The sequence below is a fragment of the Lactuca sativa genome, chromosome 4 (assembly GCF_002870075.4).
Source record: "Lactuca sativa cultivar Salinas chromosome 4, Lsat_Salinas_v11, whole genome shotgun sequence".
NCBI classification, from domain to species: Eukaryota; Viridiplantae; Streptophyta; class Magnoliopsida; order Asterales; family Asteraceae; genus Lactuca; species Lactuca sativa.
In genome coordinates this window covers 237742986-237762655 of record NC_056626.2, presented here as the reverse complement: position 1 = coordinate 237762655, position 19670 = coordinate 237742986, and the positions used below count along the sequence as shown (strand labels likewise).

Genomic DNA, 19670 nt, shown 5'->3' with positions numbered 1-19670 from the left:
TTCAGAACCAAAGTCAAAAGGAGCATCAGCTAGATCAGTTTTGAAAATACAGCACCTATTCGCCGAGTGCACAAACTCTACTCGGCGAGTACCTGAGATATTACACGTTATCGTTCTAAGACAAGAGCTACTCACCTAGTCCATGCTACTACTCGCCGAGTAGACTGCCAATTTTCGATTTCCAGAACTGCTTTGGGCACTTTCACTGCAACATTTACCCACTTTTTGTGAGGAATTGTCACTGGAGATTTTCTAAAGAATCTTGTTCCATGAAATTTTCGAGTTGTCAACCACACGAGATGCATGACACCCGAGCCATGGATGAGCTGTTCCCATGGTTAAAGTCAAGACAAGAAGGAGCTGAAGAAGAGAGTATCAACCTATCGACTGCTACCCCAGGGGAGTTTGTTCCAATTATTTCTTTATATTTGCATTTTTATTATTTGTATAATATGGAATGAGGGCATTGCATAAAATAAGTGTGGGGTAGGGGGTTTGTCACATAATAGAAAACTTAGAATCTTAATTTAGGCTAATTTTAAAAATTTGTTGCATACCAAAAATATTACTTAGGATTTAATTTAGAAAATTTTGGTAAAAGTAAAATTAGGATTCCGTGTTAGAATTGTGTTGATAAATGCATGAAAACTCAAATGTTTAGTCGAGCCTATATACGTTTTAGTGCATCTGTGGATTCCTTATTCCAGTGAAATCATGGGACAAAAACACGATCCCGCTCAGCCCGAGGGATGCAATATGTTTAGCAGCCTAAACCTGAAATGTATCCGGGAAAATTGTTATTGTTAGCCAATAAATGTTGAGGTTGAGCGCCCCTGCTTAAGCATGTAGGGATTTGAGTGAAAAAAGAGAGGTACATGTAAAAAAAAGAGAGAATTACAAGAAAATTTGTAAGAATTTTGGAGTAAATAAAGTGAAGATCAAAAGATCAAAATTCCAAGAAATTCAAAAAGTTGAAAATAACAAAAACCAAACAATAAAGGTGGTGAATTCAAAGAGATCAAACATCAAATTATCAAAGGAAGTGAATAATTCCAAAAGAGCTCCATAGTGGTATCGAAAAGTTGTAATTCTAGATTATGTATGGTTGGGTTGCTCAACTAAAAACACCTTGAGGGTAAGAGGTTTTCTACGGATGGATTCGGAGGGTTGCATAAAATGAGCATAGTTCGGGGTGAGTGGGCAAGTGTTTATGATGATTGTGAGTATTTGGAGTATGGGAGGTCCTTACGAAAAATTTTAGACACAAATGCATGTGTTGCGGTCTTGGCATAATGACTGGGCTAGATTAGAGTTGTCATATGTGATTCTAATATGTTTAAAATTTAGTTTTGCTTGGGGGCAAGCAAAAGTCAAGTGTGGGGTATTTTGATATGTGCATAATTAGTTAATTATTTAGTATACATTTTTATTCATTTTTAACTAATTAAGTGAATAATATGGACAAAAGGTACTTAATATTGTTTAAATTTTGTTTTCAGTCCAAAAGACATGCTTGGGAGTGAAAGGGAACAAGGGAAAGCAATTGAAGACCAAAGAATGAAGATTGAGGGACAAAAGCTCATCTAATCAGCGAGTACACGAGCCTACTCGGCGAGTCCATCAGAATGTTCCAGAGGATAGCCACGACTCCTGATTTAAGATGGATAACTACGAGTCTACTCGGCGAGTTGGGTCTGCTATTCGCCGAGTACACCCTGTTTTGAGATATCTATAAAAACCAAGCCTTTATCCGATGGGACTACTTTCCTGGCGATTTTTGAAGATCCTTCTGCGATTGAGAACCCTTGAAGACGCTGAGGAATTCTAATCTTCAACCTTTTGAAGAATTGAAGCAATTAGGTTAATCATTCCACTTAGCTTTAGGATTTGAGTATGTTTAATCTAGTTAAACTTGTTTTTATGTTTGTTTTTACTTCAACTATGAGCTAAATACGTTTTTGTTTATGTTTGGGGAATACCAAGGAACTCCTATGGTTTAATTCTTAGCTTTTGGTTAATAGTTTATTGGTGATCTACTAAATTAAGTTTGTTAAAGAACCATATGGATTAATCACAATTATATTCTGTTAATTGGAAGACAATTAAGCTGCATGAACATCTTTTAATTGTTAACCTCATATGTCTATGTGAACACTAACTCATATGCTTAGGAATAATGATTATGAAACTAAGATTAATGAGACAATAATTAGATTAATGTGTGAGCTTGTTTGAGAAACCATCAAACAAGAGGTTCATTGAATCACTAAATTGATTAACCACTACAAATCTTATTTAATCCAAATTATTAATCTAGGGAATTAATTAGTTTAAACACATGATCACCGCTTAAATTAGTTAATTCTGTAAGGGTTAGGAGTAATGAACATGAACCTAACCACTATAATTGGTAGCCAATAACAATTAATCTATCATAAATACAAATAACCATAGGAGTGAATTGGTTGAACCTAAATAGAAACATCTTTATCAAAAATTTGTGAATTAGTTGTTTGCTTTAGTTATTTAGTTAATTAAGTGTTTTATGGTGTGTTTAAGTTTCTAGCCTTGCAAAACTAGAAGAACAACCTTTTACTTTCATTAATTGTTTTAGTTAAAATTAGTTATTAGTTTAATTTTCCGTTCCCTGAGTTCGATACCTCACTTACTAAACTATACCACTAAAAGACAGGTTCACTGCCTTTGTGTGCTAAATTTATTAATAAAAGTAGGGATAAAACAAGTGCATCTAACACACATCAAAGTTTTCAAGTTCTGTCTGATTAGCATGGACTCGACATGTTTCCTCCACACTGGAAAATTGGTAGTCATGAATTTTGTTATGTGGTAAATCACAATTGTGATTTGATTGGTTTTTCTGGATGTCACAGCGTAAGGTAGGGTTGGAATCAAGACTTGTGAAAGAGATGATGATCTAATAACGTATAAAGGTTAAATGGTAGATTTTATTGAATAATGAATAATACAAGAATGCAGGTGTTTATCTAGAAAATAATACAACTAACTATGTAAAATATTAGAGATATAATAGGAAGAGTTACAACACAATATGTAGAGTATATCCGAAGAGATATGATATCAATAATAAATTCCACTAATTAATGGGTCTACTATTATATATTTAAATTATTCATTCTATTTAAATGTTTATTAATTTACAAACTATTTTAATTCAAATGGATGCTCTAATGACACAATTAATATCATGTATTTAATGATATATTTGAATTCAAAACATAGCTTTTAATTTTTCGGACTTTTAATTTAAATTCTAACAAATTTATTATTTATTCAATGTTTATAAATAAATATGTGTGTATAATATATCTCTATCTCTACACTAATAAATGAAAAAGAACACCATCTTCGAGAAGTATTTGAAAATTTTGATTCATAACAGCTAATTACAATATATATATATATATATATATATATATATATATATATATATATATATATATATATATATATATATATATATATATATATATATATATATATACTAGTAGGATACCTGCGCGATGCAGCGGCGCAGATAGTTCCTTCCGGCCGATAGTTTCTTTGCGGCAATTAGTTTGTTTTTGCTCAAGATAGTTCCTTTCAGCCATAATATAGATTGTTTGGTGTAGATTGTTCCTTTTGGCAAATAGATTTTAGCAAGGTGCATAGTTGCAGTTTTGTCGTGAATTGTCTCTCGTAATGTGCATAACTACATAATATGGCAGACGACAAATAGTTTCTTTTTGGGTGTCATCATTTGTTTAGGCTCTTAATATATGATTATTTGGTACTTGTGTGGAAAAAATGAAATCAAAAAAAAAATATTACGTCAAAAAACACATAATAGCTAGAAATTAAATTTTTACATATCACGTCATATTTAAAAAACGTGCAACGCATCAAACATATCATATTCAAAGAAAACATATAATCATCGACAAATGTCATTACATTCAAAACCATATCAATAATATCCATACAAAGTTGTATTTTACATATCATGTAAGACTTGTCGATACACCACGTTTGATGTGTAAACTCCAGTTTGGTTAAAATCTTTAGTAGGCTTCAGTAAGACCTTTGTATTGTCACGTGATATTCCTCTGGAGAGCGCAACGTAAAGTTGTCCATGAGAAAATACTGATTCAGGTAGAAAAACACCAACATTTTGAATTGTCTGACCTTGAGCTTTATTAATTGTCATAGCAAAGCCGAGCCGAATTGGAAACTATTTTCTTTTCAGTTTGAATGGAAACATGTCATCTTCAGATGGACAAAGAGGAATTTTTGGCAAGAATACTCATTTTCCAGCATGATGACCAACGGCTATTTCTACATCGATGACATTCGTTTGAAAACCTTTGCATATCAATCTCGTGCCATTACATAAACCGTTAGAAGGATCAATATTTCGTAACAACATTATAGGGCATCCAATTTTAAGACGAAGGCGATGGGGGGGGGGGGGGGGGGGGGGGGGAAACCACTCACATTTAAAGAGTTTAAGAATTCCATCTGATAGAATTCATTCTTATCATCTTCTGCTTTGTCAAAACTATAATACACCTTTTCCTCTCCATGGAACCTATCGATCAACTGATCATTAATTTCGTCGACATTTTCATTTTTGGTTGATAATATCGCCCTAGAAATAATATAATCAGAAAAACCTCCATTCATTTGCAAAGATGGAAAGATTGCATTAATCAAATCTTCTTTCGATTTGGCTTCACCGGTGTAAGGAATGGACATGTCATCAGGTATTCGGATAAAACTTCCATCGATAGCTTCTTCATCTTCGTTGCCAACTTGTATTAAAAAATCTGAAAACCATGGATCAGTGAGTGCCCTCATATTTATAGTTAACCGAATCTTTTTAATTAAAGGCCAAAGAGGCGACATCCGTAGGCTAGAGTCTACAATTTGTGCTCGAGTGCCACGTCTGATGACGGGTAACACTTGTCTAAAATCACCACCCAATACCATTATCTTTCCACCAAAAGGGAGGCTCACCTTTGTAATGTCTTGCATCGTTCTATCCATTGCTTCTATTCCTTGCCTATTAGCCATCGATGATTCATCCCATATGATTATTTTAGCTAAACGAAGAAGTTGAGCAGCCCCACTCTGTTGATCAATCTTGCACATTGAGTTATTTTCAAGATTGATTGGAATCTTGAATCGCGAGTGAGCTGTTCTCCCTCTAGGCATATTATTAGCTGCAGCACCAGATGTAGTAGTAGCAAGTGCAATTAGACCACGAGAACGAACCTCGGCAAGCAAGGCTTTGTACAAAAATGTTTTTCCTGTTCCACCGGGACCATCAATGAAGAATACGCCTGGTAGATTTTGATCTACGTGCCACATAATCTCATCATATGCAATTTTTTGGTCGGGATTGAGAGAATCTTTAGCAAGGAGGTGTTCATCTTCAATAACAATAGAGTACTCCTCTACGACCTCGCGATATCCTGCAGATTCTAAATTGATGGTTGTATTCAGCATAGGAAGATCAAAATCACCAAGATCCTTACCCATAGATTGCAAAACTATACGGATATCCACAAGTACCATAGCTTGAACTCGTTCAACACTTTCACATTGTTGCCTATAATCTTCAGAGAGTGATTTAAAGTGGTCATCCCATAACTTGCGAACATCTCCGGGCTCGCAAAAAATCAATATAGTGGCGAATAACCTTCTAAGAGCCCCTGGAAACTGAAAAAGTGAGGCCTCCTTAAGACATTCGGATAGATTGTCGTCATTCTCTATTAATCCCCTCTCAGTAGCAGCTTTACGAAATGTCGGGTGTAATATGTTGTTCACCCTATAAAGATCTTCAAAGCATGTTGGCCCTCTAACAAGTGATAGGAGTATTCGTAGATAGTATCGCTCTCCTTCAGTGGGGTTAGCAGAAACCAATCGACCTCTCATTGATCCTTTTTCTCTTTTCTTCCAACAACATATAGTTGTATTCCACGTATAGTATTTTGGGAATTCTTTATACAAATATTTCCTCGCTGTCTTGTATTTTTTATTCATGTCGAAAAAAGCGGTCAACATTGAACTCTTATCTTTCTCCCTAGCAACAATATCAGTCATGTTATCATTATCCGAGAATCTAACTAATTGTTGGTTTGGGAGATGAAGATGCAAAGACATGACAAAAGGGTGGATTTGAGAAAGCGCAAAGCTGTAAATTCGCCACATTGCCTCTGGAGGCGAGATATAACGTGCATCTTGATATATCTTGATCTCATTAATAATAGGTTCACCTCCATCTAGATCAATTTGGACAACTTGTTTGTCATGTCCTTTGTAAACATACTTAAAAGCATATTTCACTGATTTTATGCTCGAGCAAACCTCGACATTCATGTGGCAATTAAACATCATCAACAACTTTGGATTATATGGGACCAACCACCTATTGTCAAGCGTATTTCCTCGTACATCTACCTCTATCCCATTGTTTCTCCTTCGATATAACGGATATGAGTCTTTTCCTTGTGTTTTCACTTCACTAAATTGTCTAGGATATCTCCACCGACATTGTGTCGGGACACCCTGCATACAAGGACTGGATTCTTGTAAATGACCACAAGGACCATGCATCATGTGTTTCACAACGATTTCATGCATTTTGGGATATTTTTTCGGGTCGAGAAGTTCAGCACACACCATCTTATCATAATGGTCCGGATTTGTCATCTTGTGTTCTGGTCTCATTATCAGGAGGAAATGTGCATGTGGCAAACCACGTTTTTGAAACTCTACCACATAAACATGTGCTCGAACGACACCCAAAATATGCTTTTTGAGAAGTTACTCCTTAAGATCTTCTAGTTTTGCACGAAACACTCTTCATACAAGGTCTGGTCAGTCTTGAGCACTTTGGCCAGGTTTTAGATCATTAACAATTTCAGGCCAACTTGGATTACATGTAACGGTAAGAAATATATCAGGCTTTCCGTCCTCTTGAACTAACATCATCGCATCTAGGAAACGTCGTCGCATGTCACGTGGTCCTCCAATAAAAGATGCCGGTAAGACAATTCGTTGTCCAACTCTACTTGGTTCAGTCTCGCCGACGTTGACACAATCGACAACTCCTTGGTAAAGGTCAGATCTTATTTTTTTTTGGTTTAGTCTACAAAAGAGCAACTGTGATGTCTCGATCTTTATATAGATATCCACCACAAATTGTTGTAGTAATCTTCCCCCCAATAATATCAAATTATCACTTGAACAGATCTGGAATTTGTAACAATAATACTCACGCATCGTTACATTGTTCCTACCCTTTTTCGAGTTAGACCCTGAATAATTGTAATATTAAAAAACATATAAATTATATGTATGTATATATAATCATTTACTTTGAGATTACATAAATGAATGTACCTTCTATATCATCGTCAATATTTTCATCATCAACCACAACTTCATTGACGGACACCCCATCCCTCGCTATTTTTGAATGCCAACCAGATTCGCCATTAGGAAATAACAAAGGATAAGACAGAGGATCATAACAGCCTTCGTAAGGTTGGATTTTTGTACTGTACTCAGACCTCCCATATATAATAATGCTTCTTTTATATGTCGTTATATTGTCATTACCTTCTACCCAAATACCATCGACCTACATAACCCTTCATTTTAGTACGATGCATATATAGTATGGAAATTATTATAATGAATTTGAATAAAAAAAAGTATATATATATATATATATATATATATATATATATGTCAAACCTCAGATGTAGTCGGCCGGTTGTATACCCTTTGGTCAAGCTCCACCGATGCATTCAAAGTGACTCTATAGTTATCGAGAGGTCCTAATTCACGAAGGCTTCGAAATGTTGTAACATATGGATTTGTAGCAAGAGCTTTTGTCAAATCTTGAATGATGTTTTTATCAATATTTGGCCACTTAAGTCTGTGCGTAAAGTCGGTTTCAGAGTCATAAAAATATAACTGTAAGTACCTAGGTTTTCCATCCCTTGGTACTAATTGGTCGATTTTGTGATATATTGTTCCATTGGCTCGAAATATATATACCCCAGATTTCATATTAGCCAATTCTTCATCCAACTCTACACCCATAGATGTGAAAGAAAAGTTTGTATTGTAAGCACGTATGTTATCTCTAAACATTTTCCCTTTTTCATTAGCTCTGGCGGAATATGGGTAGATGCTAACTTTGTTTTCCCACTCATGCAGCAGAAGGTGGCAAATTCATGTTTGAAACGTTTTGCTCCACAATGAATACATGTATTGCATACCTCTAAAACAGAATGGACTATGGGGATACCATCGAAAACATCATGGTATGGATCACCACAAGCTCCTGTATTTATGATACATGAACAAAATATTAATTTTAAACATTAAATAAAAAAGATGTAATCGTTCATTTAAAGTAAACATTGTTTAAGTATAATAAAATTGAAGACAAACCATTTGATGTTTCATGTGTTAAAACTAAACATATTTGGGTGTTTTCTTCATTGTTTCGTCGTTGCTGATCTCTTAGAAGCATTATCTTCTTTTGTTTATTTCGTTCATAATAATTTCTGTTAATATCTTTCCTACTTTGTGGAATGATATTTTCTTTTCCTAGTTGTTTTTCTTTGTTTCGTGCATAATATTGTTGATTAACTTTTTTCCGATTTTCTTTACTACTTTGGGAAGCGTCACCACTATCAACTTTTTGCATTTTGTTTTTTCCAAATCGACCTTGCCTATTGTACATTTTTCTTTTTTCTGCAACAATTTTAGTAATATTATCATATTTCTTATATATATTTTTCAATTCAATAATGAAAAGCAGAACATACCTTTCGCATTATCTAAAAGAATTTCTTTAAATTGACGATTTTGATTTTGAACGTCGTCGATTCTCATTTCAAGCTATAAAAAATATAAGACAACATTTTACATTATAGCAATCCCATAAGTTAATTTGTTCAATACTCTTAATATTATCAAAAACAATAGAAATTCAACATAATATATTTAGTGTTTCAAGATTCCAACAGATAACATAAATTAATAAGCAAAACAGCCAAAACAACCCTCAAAATGTATATGGAGGACAATAAAGTAACAAAAACAACAACATAGTTCAACAACCAAAACAACAACACAAATAACCCTCCAAAACTTTCACCAAACAAATTCCTAATAAGTTCACAACCCTCCTAGATGTATCATCCTAACATAATCCTAATAAGTTCTGCTTCTGTCATGATCGGATGAAACGAAACCCTTGAAATGTATGTTGAGAATAGATAATTCACTAAAAAGCAATTTTATGTATGTTAATAAAAAAAGATAACTATTTTTGGGGGATTAAAAGTGAATTAGGTTTAAACTTACCTCCTCCTTGTTCGCAAAATTTTACTTGGGATACATATATGACCCATTGGTATACAATTGCTCGAGCAAGCATAGCAGGTGAGGCTTCAGGAGTGAGATTCAAGATCAGATTGATTACAAAACCCCTATTAAAAATTAAAAATATATAAATATAAAGTATAAGTTCTGATGAACATGGTAAATTAAATAAAATAATCTTTTAATTCATTAAGAAAAATACAATATAAAAATACAATATAATAACTTACGATTGATCTTGAAGAGTCATTTCAATTGCAAAATGATGGCCTAAAAGACGTCCGCTTATAACTTTCCCAACAATGTCTGAATCAACAACTATGTTGAATCAAATTTTACTTTTTTTAAAAATCAAATATTTAATATAAAAATTAATTGAAATTTACCAATCAATATTCGGCGGTGTTGCATTCTCACAAGAGTTTCGATGGAACTAACCAATGGATAAACAGGAAACGGAATTTCAAGGTTTGGTTCAAGAGACATAAATTGTGTATTTTCATCAACAGCAATCACATATTCATCATAAAAAAAAGTATATCCTTCATACTTGGGACAGCCATTGGGATTCCATTAGAGCTTAAAATGATTAATTGAGAATAATCGTCCCACCATATTTCTGTTTTCATATCTTTCCATAAAATGGCCAGGAACGACAGCCATCATTTTTTCTCTCTATCAAAAAAAAATTTTAAAAATAAAAAAAAAAAATAGCTAAACCTTTAGTTAAAATAAGCATCTAATATATATTAAGAGTATTCCAAACTTACATTTTTATCAACTAAAATGATGATTAATCTATTTCTTCTATCATCCCTCCATAGGAGATCAACCCGGGCGCATGAAAACTTATACCAGCAATACGGACTACTAAGTGAACGAAAGCAATGTACTTGAAAATATTGATCCATTTTCTACAAAATATCAAATAAAATATAAAAACTACATTTTTTGATGAGTTACATATATCCCATATTTCATATTTACCTTCCTTGTAATAAACATATAAAAAGAACCAAAAGAAAATGTAAGGGAAAAAAAAAGGAAGTCCTAATTCTTAAACTTCTTATCCCATATTTCATATTTACCTTCCTTGTAAACATACAAAGATAAAAATAACAGTAGATATAATAAAAGAAATTAAGGTTTTGGAGTGCTGTTTTGTAGTATCAAACATATATCAAGAAAAAAACATAAATGTCAAATGAAACAAACAAAAAAGAGATGCTTTAGACAGTAAAGGGGCAAAAAGGTCACACACAAATCTCAAAATAAATACATGAAAATAATGGACTTGCAATAGCACTTTGGGGATGTTTCGTAGAGAAACTATGTTGTCATAAAGTAGGATGCTATATCACAAAAGTATATAAAAGTATGATACTGTTTCTAGCACTTTGGGGATGTTTTGTAGGGTGCTATTTCAAAAAACTAAACGAAAGTATGTTGACGTTTTTAGCATTTGGGTTCTGTTTTGTAATAAATACATAAATATAGAGGTCCTCATGATTAGTAAGTACTTTTATCATTAAAAAAGAAACTCAGAACTTGAGAATATAAAGGTCTTCACGATTGTGAAGTACTTTACATGTACATAATTTCAAAAAAAATATAATAAACATATAGAAATTATAAAAGTAATAATTTATAAACATAAAAAGAAACCAAAAGAAAATTTAAGAAAAAAAAAGAAGGAAGTCCTATTTCTAATTGATTTTAAGTGCAGAAGTGTTGTAATTTTTTTTTATCACAATTATGATTTGGTCATAAGTTGGAATAGTTACATTCTAAATCATGCGGTATTCGAATTATTAACTTAACACAGACCAAGTACAAGATACAGGCAACATACATGAACCCGAGGTCCAAATACAAGATATAAGCAACATACAAGAACCCGAGATCAACCTCTGAACCACATCAAGATACTCATATATAAACAATTAAGACTATTTTTAACAGTATCACATCTTTATTTTAAGTTTGTTTGTGCAAAAAGAAATGCTATTTACATAATTAGAAGAATATGATTATCCACAAGCATAATTTGAAGTCCAAAATAATGAAAGAACAATTGCTTACCTTTAAATCAGAATGCAGAGCGAAACTTATGGTTTCAAAATGGCGCAACTTGTACAATTCTTCGAAATCAGGTTCAAGAGTGAGGTTTAGGGCTTCTGACGGTGGGAGATATCGGGGTTCGAGTTTGCTAAAGAGAATGGTTGAAGATATAGATGTAGATTTAAAGGGTTGGAGAATGAAACGTCGAGCATAGGCGTTGGAGAATGAAATGCCAGACACCTTGATGAAATCATCTTGGAGAATGAAACGTTAGGCAGGGGTAATCCCTTGAACACTGTAAGCGAAGCGTGTTGCAACTTGCAAGGGCAGGAAACGAAGAGTTTGGATGGAGCCGTGAATCTCTATCCAATATATGTTTCAAGATATGTATTGAATATTTTTATCCTTTTTTAATAACCTAAAATAAATACCATACCAATTTCAATTTACTCCGAATACTACACCTACAGTCTAAATGCATGTTAAAAAACTTTTACTACTTATGTATACGATTTTGTTTTTGTATTATGAAATTTAAGGTTATTTATTTGAGATCATAGTTGATTTTTAAATATATTAAATATGATAAAAGTATATTTTCATTTTTGAATTTTCGTAAAATGAAATGTATGTACAAAGTTTAAAAATGAACATTTTCTTTATTTTATTTTTGTTTGGAAAGTGTGAGATAGTTAAATTACAAGAATATCCTTAGTAATGATGAAAAGGAAAAGGGAATGTATGTACAATCTTGAAGATTAAGTTTTGGTGAAACGGAAATCTTAAAAAGTTTAAGTCTTTTTTTTGGAAAACATGAGATACTTAAATTAGAGAAACAGTCAAAGGAAAATGAACTTTTCTTGCACATTCCTTTTCTTTAAATTACATATTTTTTATATACTTTATGAGTTAATTGTATTACCTATCTATCCATTTACATGAACTATATCTATTTGTATATTAATTTTTCTAACCAATAATAATAAAACATAATAACATTGTCACAAATGAGATTGGTACCTAGCTACATTAAACTTTTTAAAAAGTTAACTTTAACAAATTATATTTTCACCCGAATTTTTTTAATCGTTAAAAATCTCTACATGAATAATTTGTTAATATATCAATATTTTACTAAATTCCGTAAATGTTTAAGGGTTGACGCAATCTTTAATTCATAAACATAACATTTTTATATTTTAAATGCTAATTGCGATTAACAATTAGAATATTAAAGGGACTTTCAGTTTCAAACAATTAAGATGGATTAATTATCTAAACATTCACATCACACGAGGACAACATCATTTTCTCTCTTCATAGCATGCTAGGCAATAAGTAAACCACCAAACCATGATACATATATAGATCCATTTTTTTTTTTTATTTTACAATTCTCATCGCACAAAGAAACAATAAATATATATTTGTCTTTTTATAACACAGGTGATCTCAGATGTCACAACATTGGCTTGGAAGGACTGATAACGCAATAAAGAACCACATGCATTCTCATATGAAGAAAAAAGTAATAAAATTTGAAAACATGAAATCTCATGAACAAACCCCATCTTCTTCCAAATATACATCAACAAATTCAAATCTTGAATCATCAGAAGCAGATTGTTGCAGAAATTTAAACAAGATTTTATTTACTGAATGGCTATCTCTCCAACAGTTTCACTTCCAAATCAAATCTTGAAATATCAAAATACTTCAGGTCATTAAGCAAAAAATTGTTGTAATTGTCGATGATTTCTTCCCTTCCAAATCAAAAGCCTTTCAAATCTGGATTTTCAGAAAAAATGATAGAATCAAAAACATGAAAACAGAAGAAATAAAAGTTGGTTAAGAACACATTGTAAGAAAATCTTGGGCGAAAATGTATTCCAAAATCGGTGATACCATCATCATAGCGACGACAGATGGTGGTGACGGAAACCGAGCAACGGCGGAGGTTGTAACGGAGTTTGCGGAGTAGTGTTGGCGCTTTAGATCTAGGGCTTGTAGAAGATGGCGGTACAAAGGCGGAGGTGGCAGAGTTTATGATGCACCGACGATGGTAGTGTTAGTGCGAAGATCGAGGTGGCGTAGCTGAGTGGTAGTCGATGTAGAGGATGCAAAGGAGGCGATGGTTAGAAGCATTCTTCTGTTTTCAAAAAAAGGTTTCCAAGGAAAAAGAAAGACTTGTAAAGGATGGAAGCCCAAGAATGCAAGTCACGTCCCCTTTTTATATCTTGACAAAACTTGTATTTCCTTTGGATCTTTTTTGTGATTGGGTACTTTTAACTCACATGGATCACTATTTTTTACCATTAGATGCATTACATATAAAATTAATGCTTGAGATTTAAGATCCTTAGTTTAAGACTTTGGTCTTAAATTTCTTATTATGTATCTATTATAAAGTAGTATATATATATATATATATATATATATATATATATATATATATATATATATATATATATATATATATATATATATATATATATATATATATATATATATATATATATATATATATATATATATATATATATATATATATATATATATTTTATTACTATAAATTCAATAACTACTAATTCATCATTTAGTTTGTATTTATTTCAAAAGTTGATTTAAAAAATATTTAATGCTTATACCATAATTTTCAACATCATTATTTAAATATGTCAATGATTTTTTATTAGTATAGATTGAATTACTTACTTATTCATTATATCATTTCCATTTATGAAAAAGTATTTCTTTTTTAAAAAATATTTAATATTTATACATTGATATTAAACTTTTATTTTTAATAAACTCGTGTAATATACTGGCCTCACACCTAATAATGAATATTACAAGAATGCAAGTGCATATATTGAAAATAATACAACTAACTATGGCAAATATTGGAGATATAACATGAAGATTTATATAACACAATATGTCAAGTATATCCAAAGAGATGTTTCTCATAATATCTTTTGACAAATACCACCCATATTTAGAGGTTATTTCAGTCAACTTCTATAACCCTAATATTTGAATGTTCAACTAATAGGTATTTGGTCAATACGGTCGTAAAGATCAGAAACCACTTTTGACTGTGAGTTGGTGATATTTACTTGTCACATTTTGATTGAATCTTTCATCCGCTTAGATTCACAGAGTTAGTTGGCCTTTGATTCTTGGCTAGTTTTCATATGTAATTCAAAGTCCAGATACTTTATTTGAGGCATTTCGATTTTACTGTGTGTTAAGGTTTTCTGTGATATTTTTTCACTTTCTTCATTATACTTTGCACAGCTAGAAGCCAATGCCCTTTTCTTTTACAAAACTGCACTTCTCAAAAGACATGATTTAGTGCAAATCATTGATATATCCTTTTATACATTATTATTTAGAGAATAAATTAACAACAAGATTGTTCCATGGAATAAAAAGGAATTCAAAGGAATTGAAATGAAATATTTTGATATTAACGTCTATAGGTGACAAATAGATGAAATTTATTTTGGTCAAAATACATCTAATTCAACAAAAGAAAGATTCTATCATTTTTTTCGGCACAAAACCAAGAAATGTATATGTCATTCTTAAAATATATCCCCTTCTTATTCTTAACTATACGTTTACGCTACATGATCATTAAGTTTAATAACAAAATTGTATCCAGCAAACTTTTCAGCCCACTTTGATGACTTTTACATTATTAGATCCATTCCATTTGAATATATATATATATATATATATATATATATATATATATATATATATATATATATATATATATATATATATATATATATATATATATATATATATATATATATAGAGGTAGGGAGTGGTTCAAATGAGAACCAAAAAAGGTTAAGAACCGTAAGAACCTCTAACTTTAGATGTTTATAAATGGTTTAGGGTTAAGAACCCTAAACCCTAAATCCTTTATAAACATTTATTATATTTTTATAAACACTGAAACATTAGAATATTTTACTAGAGAAAAGTGGTCTCATGGTCTTACTGTCTAAAAAAAATCGACATTTCGAACATTCTATTAGAATAGTGTTAAATTTTGTTGGTTTTTATAGATTTATATGTAATGACCTTTTTACAAAAAAAAAATGATATTATAATTTATAGATATATGTAATGTTAATAAGACTTAATTATTATGTATATGCAGAATATTATGATAGAATAATTTTATAGGTTGTATGTTCATGTATAATAATTCTTTTGGAATATTCTTCATGTATAATAATTCATTTAGAGTTTGGAAAATGTGATCAAGCAAAACACTTAACTTGGAGCAAAAAGGGAAGAAATGAAATGACGATTGTTGAATTGATAAAATATTTAGAAGTGTTTAATGGTTAATAAATATACATTATCCTTTTTTTTTGAATTGCAACTATGTTTTCTATATTTTGAAGAACATGAACAATTGAATCTTTGCTTAACAGTAGTTATGGTCTGAAGGTTTAAAGATTGGTGAATGTTTAATAATATTATATAATGGTTCAAGAACGGTTATGCTATAAATAATAATACATGAAATTTTTAGTTAATGTCGTATAATGTTGGTAATATCTTTCACATACTAGATAAGCTTAAAATTAAAGTCTGTATATACAATATTATAGTAAAATAATATTATATGTTTGTCATGCATTATAAAAAGGAGATGTATGTTATTCTAAAAAATTATAGGCTAACTGCAAACATGTATAAAATTAGAATATTCTAAAATAATAAAATATATTGTATGTACATATATAAAATATTTTTACACAATAATGTTATAGTTTGATCGGTAACAATGCACCAAAAAACCATAAAAAAATATTACATGTTTGTGACATATAAAATCTATTACATATTTATTAATCTTGACTCTTGTAGTTGAAAACTTATAGCTTGAAATATTCAAGTTCCTTTCAAGTTGAGCTTCATCAGTTACAAGTATCTGCAACCATAAATGAAATAATTGTTAGAATCAAGTATGGATACAATCAAAGATCTGAAAATGATGTCTATGAGTGATTATACATCATAATAATGTATTGTGTAATATAATTGATCATACAAGACACAATGTAAACACTGACAAAAAAATACTCTGAATTTAATAATCTTTCTTAGTACATCTCCTACTGCACATTAATAAGAATAATAAACATTGCTAAAAGAGACATCCAACATTTTGTATTTGATGGAAAAAAAATTAAAAATAACTATAATAATAATCATATTCTAAAAACATCAGATGTATATCATGCACCTGAATTTACATATGGTAAATTTAAGAGCATATAGTCTTTTCTTTAGCACAATCCTTTTCTACGACTTAAGAAGAGCATATTCAAACCAAACTATGCTAAAAAGACATCTCCAGTATTTTTATGTTTGACAAAAAAAACATGTTTTAATGTAACTATGGTAAATATAATAAAAGTGGTTAAAATTACATTGTTTTATACCAATTGTGACTCATATTTTAATAAGTATACTCCAATTCTTAAAGAAGACATTAGTCGTGGGAAAGAGGAATGATACATCAAATTCTTTGTTCATTCAGGATTTTCATCAAACACATAGAATGGGTGTATAGTTTAAGAGAATTTGCTAGAGAACAGTAACTGTTTTGTACATACATTAATAGATTGAAAATTTATGATCTAGGAGTAAAAATCAAAGCTTGAAGGGGCTGAACATCGATGTCGATCTGATGACGATGATGATGAATAGTTGAAAGAGCTTACCAGGAAGCAAAATCAAAGCTTGAAAATATTGAAAGCGATAGGAATCTTATGATTAATTGCTAACATCGGTTTATGTAACTTGATTAAAGCGTATTTTGGTGAAAAATCAATTTCAGTCTAGCTCTGAAGTTGAAAATCATCAAATGAAGGGGATAAGATCTGATTCCGAAGAAACCTCCAATTGCTGAAAACAATCTCAATCGATGATATCAATTCATGATCAGTCACTTGTGATAGCTTGAAATCGATGTGAACTACTGATTAATTGTTGAAATCTCTTTCAATAAGCCTGTAAAATCACAAATCATCGCAGCATGAGTGACAATTAACGTACAAAACTCAAGTTTTTTGCTTCTCATTCAATCAACATATTGTTGCGATCAAGGTTCTAAATGGCATGAGGCATGGCGTAGCGGCAAGGCCAAGCCTCAAGCTTAACGATCCATGGCGTTTTTCAAGGCGTGATGTAAGGCAGCGGATTTGTATTTAATTTAAATTCATATTACCACATAACTATAAATTTGTATTAAATATAACTGCTTTTTAGAAGTGTTAGACCAATAACTAATAACAAAAAGTTAACAAAAACCACAATACTTGTATCACCGATTTGAAAAGACATAACAAAGAGCAAAAAACTGTGTCTCAAACCAAAAAAAAAGCACCATAACATGCCATAACGCGCCATGGCATGCTATGTCACGCCTTGCCACGCGTCACGCCTAACACCAACGTTATGAGGCTTTTCGTAACGACGAAGCCACGCCTCACACCATGGCGTGCCTTGGCACGCGCCATGGCACGCCTTTTAGAACACTGATTGTGATTGAGAAAACCATATGAGGAAATCAACGGATGAAAGACTGAATCTGATTTTGTTACGTTGATTAAGGAAAGATCATGTTAATCAGGGAATTTCTTTATATGATTAAAAGCTGACTAATCTACCCTTGAGTGTTTAATTAAGCACTTTAATCAGCGTTTTTTTTGAACCACAAGATCAAATTTGATCAATGACTAAGATTTGGTCTGTATGTCTTACAAAATATAGGTGGTCTCAAATGAACCTCTACCTATATATATATATATATATATATATATATATATATATATATATATATAAAATAAAACGTTAGCAGCCAGGGAGTTCCATCTCTATATATTAGGAAACCTATGTAGCATCATTTTCATAATTCTTTCTAGACCTAGAAAGCAGGGAGTTCCATCTGTAAAATTCCTGCTGCAAAGCATTAAAGGAAAGAGAGTGAAGAACACATAACCACCTCAAGCAAAGGGCCGATGGCCAGTAATCAGACACCTGCGCCTTCTTGGTGGACCTGAACTACCTCACAGGGTCTTAGGTGAAATGGCTGATAAATATGGCCCCATCTTCACCATCAACCTTGGTGTTCATAATGTTTTGGTGGTGAGTAACGCTGAGATGGAGAAAGAGTGCTTTACCACAAATGATAAGGTCTTTCCAAGTCGACCCAAGTCAATAGCAGTAGAACACATGGGCTATAACTATGCCATCTTGGCTCTCGCTCCTTATGGTGACTACTGGCGACAAGTGCGCAAGATCATGACTCTCGAGGTTCTCTCTCAGCGACGTCTGGAGATGCTTGGACCTCTTTGTGCTTCAGAGGTTAAAGCGTTTATCGGCCAATCATTCTATTTAATTTGTCTATTAAAATAAAATTATGATTATGTACATTCAAGGGCATATTCGGTAATAGACATAATATCAACATCAATTAATATTTCAATAATTTAGGGAAACAAATTTATATATATTCTTTTATAATGTCGTCGCTTCCCTAATTCCCTCGCATCTTTGTTTTTGGCCTCAAAACCTTAGCCACCAAGTTAAAAGACATGAATAGAGGAGGGTTTGTGCTCCAGATCATTAAACGAACTTTACATTTTCGAGAAATCAATTCGGTGTTCGCCGACTTGCGACCTACCACTCGTTGAATCTCACATCACCGATCCACCATCGACTTGCGACTTGCGACATGTAAGGTAAAGCATAAAATTATGTGTTAAATTACAAAGTTTTGTTTGAGTAATTATTATTGATGAAATATAAAATTGTGTGTTATGTTGCATAAATTTGGTTTGAGTTACAAGGTACTGAATGTAGTTAAGTAATATTTTTTTAGAGAACAATTATCATATATTTACATGTTTATTTGTATGGTGATTGATATCAGTACATTGTTCTTATTATCTGTCATATCATTGCATTGTTCTTATTATTTGTCATGTTCATTTTTCTATCAAATTAATTGAATAATTGACATGGTTTTTTGTTAAATGCTCCAAAAACAAATTTTTAGTAGATAATAATGTACATATTCAACTACATGTGTTTTTTGTTATATGGATGTCTTTTATGTTAATTTCATTGTATTCCAATTAGTG

The 19670-nt window shown here is 31.6% G+C and overlaps 2 protein-coding genes across 9 annotated transcripts; one reads left to right on the top strand and one right to left on the bottom strand.

The window, feature by feature from the left end:
- Positions 1 to 3949: 3949 nt before the first annotated feature.
- LOC111912907 (uncharacterized) lies at positions 3950 to 11875 on the bottom strand. 8 transcript variants are annotated; one of them, XM_052770540.1, is made up of 8 exons: positions 11509 to 11875; positions 10197 to 10340; positions 9813 to 10101; positions 9657 to 9732; positions 9409 to 9533; positions 7783 to 9328; positions 7426 to 7666; positions 3950 to 7340 (listed from the first exon to the last, which is right to left on the bottom strand). In XM_052770540.1, the coding sequence occupies exon 8, from the start codon at positions 6748 to 6750 to the stop codon at positions 4444 to 4446; it is 2307 nt and encodes a 768-aa protein (XP_052626500.1). In that variant the 5' UTR covers positions 6751 to 7340; positions 7426 to 7666; positions 7783 to 9328; positions 9409 to 9533; positions 9657 to 9732; positions 9813 to 10101; positions 10197 to 10340; positions 11509 to 11875; the 3' UTR covers positions 3950 to 4443. The 8 variants fall into 8 exon arrangements, with proteins under 8 accessions (XP_052626500.1, XP_052626504.1, XP_052626502.1 ...); XM_052770544.1 differs by having other exon boundaries at positions 10197 to 11875; XM_052770542.1 differs by having other exon boundaries at positions 9813 to 10340.
- Positions 11876 to 18612: 6737 nt separating this feature from the next.
- On the top strand, positions 18613 to 18942 carry LOC128133599 (cytochrome P450 CYP82H23-like). The gene has a single exon (XM_052771100.1). It carries the CDS (start codon positions 18613 to 18615, stop codon positions 18940 to 18942), a length of 330 nt encoding a protein of 109 aa, XP_052627060.1.
- The last annotated feature ends 728 nt before the right edge of the window (positions 18943 to 19670 follow it).

What these genes read in the sequence shown, in the direction of transcription:
- LOC111912907 (XM_052770544.1), bottom strand. Translation starts at nt 6,750, where the DNA reads ATGAGACCAGAACACAAGATGACAAATCCGGACCATTATGATAAGATG.
- LOC128133599 (XM_052771100.1), top strand. Translation starts at nt 18,613, where the DNA reads ATGGCTGATAAATATGGCCCCATCTTCACCATCAACCTTGGTGTTCAT.